Here is a 7,500-nt window from a genome sequence, read left to right on the forward strand (position 1 = left end):
GAGAGTCTTGGAGGCGCGGCGTAGAGAGCGGACACGAGAGGAACGCGGGCAGCATGCAGACGAACACCAAGAAGAGGTGGAGGGAGGAGGAGAGGAGAGCAGGAGGACGCGAGGCGCCGCCGCTGGGCTTTCGCTGCCGTTCGCCGCTCAGCAACTGCTGGGGGGATTGCTGTTCGCTTGACTGTCTCTGCTGTTTTGCAGCCGGTTGTGATTGTGATTATTCACGCGCCTGTCTGTGATGTCTTAGAACTGTTGTGAACAAGTTACCTTTAATTGTACAAGATTCTCCCTCACTATATTTTTGATAAAATTAAGAACGAACGCGTCGAAAACCCAGCGGCTTCGGCCCTTTTATCATCTGCGCGAACGCAACCATCGGACCGGATTGAACAGGCAGAGTTACGAACGCTCCAAACTGTCGCGGCTAGAAAGAGGGAAGCAGGAGCAGACATAATAAACCAAGGGATGGAGGATGGAAGAGAATGCTTGGAGGCAGAGAGTGGGTCCGCGGAGGATCTGAGGGATCTGTCAAAGCCTCGCAAGGCAGATGAAGAGGAGTGGGGAGGGCGGGGGAGAGAAAATAACAAAGTGAACTTACTGATCGGTTGGCAGTGTGAAAAGAAACTTAATATCTTTTTTATATGATGTTTACGGTAAACAAAAAAGGAAAAAGGCTTAGAAAAGAGAGATGGCTTTAACCGGTTTGTATATTTCTAAAACACTATTTTTTGTTGTTGATTTACCAATGACACATTTGATCTATCTGGAAGATACTATTTTGCAATTGCTTTAATAAATTGTACGATCGTTGCCGTATTCATGTATGAATTACCAAAGGATATGATCGACTGCATACGAACAATCATCATAGTTCAAAAGTGCAAAATTACCAATTAGGAATGTAACAAATTTGAGTAAAAAATTAATGATACCGAAAAAAGTAATTTACGTAAATGAAAGTAAAATCTTGCTACATAGATTCTTTGTTAGCCGGTCTGAGAAAAGGGTGCTCTGACAACACATACAGCGAGTGTCGAGGCGGGCGTGGTGTCTACAGGAGAGTCAGTGAAACGGTTCTCCAAATCTGCTATGAAACACTGAACTATTTTCTTTCAACTGACTATGTGCCATGAACATACAGTATATGACTCTGATAGGAGGGACATAGACAGATAAACACAAACATTAGAACAATGATTTACTCCAACAGACACGGCTTTCCACAGATACCAGATCAAAACCATCTCCATGTTCCATTATCATCAGTCAAAAATACAAGTACCATAAAAACACCACTCTTATCTTCACGGAAGCACGTGACAAACATAAACAAGATCTGACGAAAAAGGAAAAGAAGTTACATGGCATTTGGTTTCCTTAGTTTACCAGAAGAAGGACGGGAAAATGATGATGAAAAGACGAGAGAGAGAAAAAAACAAACAAACAAAAGTAGACACAGAAAACGGATAAAAAGAGGGTTTCCATTTTTTGTTAAGAAACAACGACGGACTGAAGAGAAAACGGGAATATGCCAAAGAAACCGAAGAAGGGTTGGGAACGCTCGGACAGTCTGCTCACCGCTAGGAACTTTTTGATCTTCGCGTCAAGAATCTCCTGCCTCTTCCACCGATCAGTCACCGCCTCGCCCTCGCCTGCGGGAGAAAGGGGCGGCGTTAGTCTGTGGGCGGGGAGTGCTCTTGTGTTGGTGTTGTGGGCTGAGGGGGGTGGGCGGGGGTAAGGAAAGAGGTCTTCGTTATGTGGTAGCAATCAAGTGTTACATAAATTAGTGATTATTAATCTTATCTTATAAAGAATATATATCAGAATTTAAACACACAAACACACGCACGCACGCACGCACGCACACACACGGACACGCACACACACACACACACAAACGCTAATTCACAGGGGAGCATCAAAACACACGACTGTGAATAAGTCTAAATGTCACGGTTGCAAACTGTCAATAAACTGTAGCTTCAAATCAATGGTCTGAAAAAAGTTGCAAGAAAACGAGTGAGGTTGATGTTCCCGCTGAAGAAGGTCAGAGTTAACGAACGAAAAGGATCCGAGGTTTCTGTCCGAGAAAGGTCATGTGTCAACGGAGGTGAAATGTCAAAAGTCAAATGTCAAAAGAGAGAAGGTCAGACGTTCATTTTCCGGGAAGGTGCAGTGACCAAGGCCTACGGTGGGTCATGTCAGCGGCAGATTGGCCAAGATAGGCGGTCTCTACAGGTCAGCGCTTTCCCCGAGAAAACTGACCCGCTGTCAGAGGTCAGTCACCGCTCCTTTACAAGCACGTAATGTTTTTTTTTTTCTTTCTTTACATTTTCTTACATACATCAACCAACGAATATATACACTGTTACAATAAAGAAGAAACGCAGCCACCATCACGACTTCTCCCATCACTGCAATAGTTTTTCCATCCATAGAAAAGTACCAAAAGAACAACGCCATCTATCGGCAACTTACACAAACCAAACGATAACGCCATCTATCAGTGACACAGACACACAAAAACTTTCCCATCTCTCAGATATAATATTTTGATTTGACGGCGCATAAAGGTTAAGGGTCTAAGGGGGAAAGGTCAGAGTTCAGCGCAGAGGCCGTCGCGGTTCCAAGCGAGGAAAAATAGTTTAGGACTACCTCGCTGCCGTAAGGAAAATGATGTGGGTAGATGACGACTGAAGAGCCAGTCATTTTTCACTGCACTTAAAAGGCGCGATTGTGCTTGCACCTGATGATAGGATGATGGTAGAAGTTTTGATATTACTTGCATTAGTATTAGGTCTATGAGTGTAGAAACAGAAGTTCTTATCATTATTAGGTAATATTACTATCGCGATAAGGTTAATATTACTCATTTTGATAACATCAGTAAAAGGAAAGACAACAATGATATGTTATGATAATAAATTATAATTTTAAAACGATACTGCTAATAAAATTAGCAAAAAGACGAGGCCGTTGCTAGCATAAAAGATAACGATTGTAACAGAAGGAAATTAGCGATAGCCATGGCTCACATATTCTACGACTGCTACTAGTACTACCACTGCTGCTATTGCAAATACTGGTAATAGTAGTAGTAGTAGTAGTAGTACTACTACTACTACTACTACTACTACTACTACTACTACTACTACTACTACTACTATTACTACTGCTACTTCTGCTACTACTACTACTATTACTACTATTACTATTACTTCTATTACTATTGATATTATTACTATTACTATTACTACTACTGCTTTGACTGCTGTTATTACGGTTATTACTAATACTACTACTATTGCAGCAACTACTACTACTATTACTACTACTACTGTTACTGCTATTACTTTACTATTGCAACTAATTCAATTACCATTTCTATTGGTAATTCTACTACTTCGACTGTTACTACTTCAGCTACTATTAGTACTACTACCATCACTATTACTAGTATTGATATTATCACTACTACTATTATTACCATTACTACTATTGATGATAATGGATAAAATAAACTAGAATTTGGATTAAAAGTTAATTAATATGAAGAAATATTTGGCCACAATCGGAATTATGACAAAAATAAATAAATAAACGCAAAGTGATCATAAAAAAGGAAAGAAAAGAAAACAAAACAAAGAAAAAAAAAGCACAATGATAACACTGAATATGATTGAGAGTCACACTAGTTATATGGAATCTACTATAATGATAATAACAATAATAAGAAGAATATGTATTATGTAGTTATAATGGTGCTATTGCATTTCAATACTGATAATTATTGTTATAATCATCTTAGCATTCAGTTACCGTTGTCATTAGCGTTATCATCTTGGTCTGAAATTGGACGTCACTGAACTGGATCAACATTCTTATACACGTGATACCTGATATCGAAATCTTTATCAATATTAATAATATCACTTTAAATATAATGTTACGCCGTCATTGTCATTTATCACTGCTGTACCCGATTAACCGTTTACGATACTAGAACGAACGTTGTCATCGTAATAACTTTAAGCTTGTATTTGTTATAATTGTATCCTCAATATTTTTATCAGGATGATACATAAATATTAGCCGTTATCATTTTCATTATCATTCTTGTTAGAGTGATATTGCTGATAACAACAACCACCAAAACAATAATAATAATGTTAGTAATTATAGAAACAACAATAATAATTATTATCATCATTATCTGTTGTTTTCTGTTGCTTATGATAATATCATTTTCATTATCATTATTACCATTATTATCATCATTATCCTAACCACTAATATTACTAATATTATTACTATTTTTGTCATTCTACTCCTCATTATCTATGCCTATCATTATCATTACTTTTGTTATTATCATTATAATTTTCATCACTATCGGTATTACTATTACTACTATGATTTTCATTATCAATTTCATTAACATTATTACATATTGCTGCATCACTGTTATCCGTTCGTATCTTCAATAATGTAAGGCTTGTAATTCTAGACCACTTTAAATATTTTCAGAGAGAGAGAGAGAGAGAGAGAGAGAGAGAGAGAGAGAGAGAGAGAGAGAGAGAGAGAGAGAGAGAGAGAGAGAGAGAGAGAGAGAGAGAGAAACAGAGAGAGAGAGAGAGAGAGAGAGAGAGCAGAGATGAAATGAGGCAGAATATGAGAGAGAGAGAGGGCAAACAGAAAGGGCAGAGGGAAAAAATATAGAGAGAAAGATAAAGAGGAGGAGATGAGAGAGAGAGAAAGAAAAATAGAGAGAAGAAAGAGAGAAAGAAGAGAGAGAGAGAGAGGCAGACAGAGAGAAAAAGAGAGAGGGAGAGAGAGAGAGAGCAGAAAGGGAATATGAAATGAACTAAATATAGAGAAGAGAGGGAAAGAAGAGGGCAGAAGAAAGAGAAATATAGATAGAACAGATAAAGGGAGGGAAATGGAGAGGAAGAAAGAAAAATAGAGAGAACAGAAAGAGGAATAGATAAGAGCGAGAGAATAGAAGAGAAAAGAGGTAGATAGAATAGAAAGAAGAAAGGGAATATAAATGAACGAAGGAATGAGAGGAGAGGAAAGAAGAGAGAGGAGAAAGAGAAAATAGAACAAATATAGAGAGAGAGAGAGAAAAATGAGAGAACAGAGAGAGGGAATAGATAAGTATTCAGAGAATAGATAGAGGGAGAGAGAGAGAGAAAGAGGAGAAAAATGAATAGGATGAAAGAGATGAGAGAGTAAAGAGAGGTAGAGATCGAGCGAGTGAGAGAGAGAGAGAGAGAGAGAGAGAGAGAGAGAGAGAGAGAGAGAGAGAGAGAGAGAGAGAGAGAGAGAGGGGAGAAAATAAAGAGGGAGAGGAAGCAGGAGAGGGAGACAGAGAAATAAGGAGAAAGAGATAGAAATATAGATTGATAGAATGGGAGAAGAGGAGAACGGGGGAGACAATCCTATGGAAAGATCAAGACAGAAACAGGGATAGAAAAGTAGCTAGATAGATAGACAGAGAATAAGGTAGCTAGCTAGATAAACAGAGAGAAAGGTAGCTAGATAGATAGACAGAGAGAAAGGTAGCTAGATAGATGGACAGAGAGAAAGGTAGCTAGATAGATAGACAAAGAGAAAGGGAGCGATAGAGATAGACAGAGAGAAAGGTAGCCAGTGAGATAGACAGAGAGAAAGGAAGCTAGACGGACAGATAGAGAGAAAGCTATGTAGAGAGATAGAGAGAAAAGTAGCCAGAGAGATAGACAGAGAGAAAGAGAGCGAAGGAGACAGAGACCGAGAGAGACCGACGAAGGGCAACAGCAGCAGCGCTAGCAAAGGAGGCAGGATCCGCAGCTGGGGCACCGTTGTCATGGCGACGGCCGAAGAAACTCCCACGCGCCTCATGTGCAGCATCTTGACGGCGTTTCTGGTGTAGTACCTTCGCTCTGGTGTAGCGCGCATCACCTGGTATAACACCACCCTCCTGAGGCGCGGCGCAGGAAAGGGTGCACCACGCCCCTTCGTACGGTGCGCGGGCGTGACCAAAACCGCCCAACATCTTCACATCCAGGAGGCGTTTGAGAGCACGGACGCTTTTTCTCCCAATCGACCCGAAAATTGATCCTGCCGTATCTGCTTCCCGTTCTTCTAAGAGCGGAATAACCCAACCCTGTTATCACTGTGAATGTTCTATCGGCAAAATGTCACACACCTTCTGCACGGCGCCTTGAGAGAGAGGGAATTGAGATGGGGGGAAGGGGGCAAGGGGGGAGGCGAGCTGGGGACGACAGGGGGTAGGGGGGACGACAGGTGGGTAAGGGGAGATGAGAAGGGGGTAGGGGGAGATGAGGGGACAGATGGAGGGGGAAGGGGAAGGGAAGGGAGTGTGGAAAAGGAAGGGGTAAGAGAGAGGAGAGAGAGAAAATGAGATTGGAGACGTAGCAAGGAGGAGGGTCGGGGTGATAGAGTGCTGTGGGGGGAAGAATGGAGAGGAGTGAGAAGGAGTAAGGAGTAGGAAAGGGAATGGGGAAAAAGGGGTGATGCTGACAGATAACAGGAGGAGATGAGAGAGGGGAAACGTGGGGGGTGAAATGATGAGCGGGGAAGCAAAAGGGGAAAGGAGGGGGAGGAAAGCAAAAAGGGAGTAGAAGAGGGTAAAGGGGTAGGGGATATTGGGAAACAAAAATTGTGGGAATGAAAGGGTAGGCAAAGGGGAGAAGAAGGCGAGGAAAGGGAGAGAAGGAGAGGAATGGAGTGGTAGGGGAGAAATATCTAGAAAGAGAGGTGGGGGATGAAGGAAGAAATGAGGAAGAAGGAGAAATAGGAAGGGAGGAGAAAGGAATAAAAAAGGGGAAAGAAGGTAGGAGACCGTAGGTAAAAGCACTGGATGGGCGGGGGATGGAGGGGGGGGGGGTGAGGGGAGAAATATGAAAAGGGGAGGGAAGGGGGAAGGGGAAGAGGGAGGGGGAAAGGGGGGGGGGGGGAAGCCAACAGTTATCGCTCCACGTCACTCCAGGGAAGGAGAAAAGACAGAAATTGCAGAGGGAAGTGGGAACACAACGGGAAGGTAAAATTAACTAGGCGAATCTGGGAGGCAGGTGTGTGTCTGCCGCGTAATACAGCTGGAGAGGCGGTGGAGGCTCATGTTTAGAAATGACTGCATTAACAATGATAATAATGATAATAATAATAATGATTATGATAATGATAATAATAATAATAATGAGGATAATAATAATGAGGATAATAATAATGATGATAATGATAATAATAGTGATCATAAAAATAAGGGTGATGGTGATGATGATGATAACAATAAAAACAATAATGATGTTGATAACAGTATGGATAACGATTGCAATAATGATAATAAGAACAACAATAATGACAAAAAAACAACAACAGCAATAATAATAACAATAATGATGAATGATGATGATAACAATAATATTATTATTATAAATAATAATAATAATAATAATAATAATAATAATAATAATAATAATAATAATAATAATAATA

The 7,500-nt window shown here is 40.7% G+C and overlaps 1 protein-coding gene across 5 annotated transcripts in view; it reads right to left on the minus strand.

The window, feature by feature from the left end:
• Positions 1–7,500, minus strand: part of Rim (Rab3 interacting molecule) — a 227,446-nt gene that overhangs the window by 134,745 nt on the left and 85,201 nt on the right. For all 5 annotated transcript variants that reach the window (XM_070140771.1, XM_070140768.1, XM_070140767.1 and 2 more), the window contains exon 4: positions 1,579–1,652. In XM_070140771.1, coding sequence (XP_069996872.1) covers positions 1,579–1,652 — 74 coding nt within the window. The remainder of the gene's footprint in view (positions 1–1,578; positions 1,653–7,500) is intronic.

Source organism: Penaeus vannamei, chromosome 27 (genome assembly GCF_042767895.1).
Source record: "Penaeus vannamei isolate JL-2024 chromosome 27, ASM4276789v1, whole genome shotgun sequence".
NCBI lineage: Eukaryota > Metazoa > Arthropoda > Malacostraca > Decapoda > Penaeidae > Penaeus > Penaeus vannamei.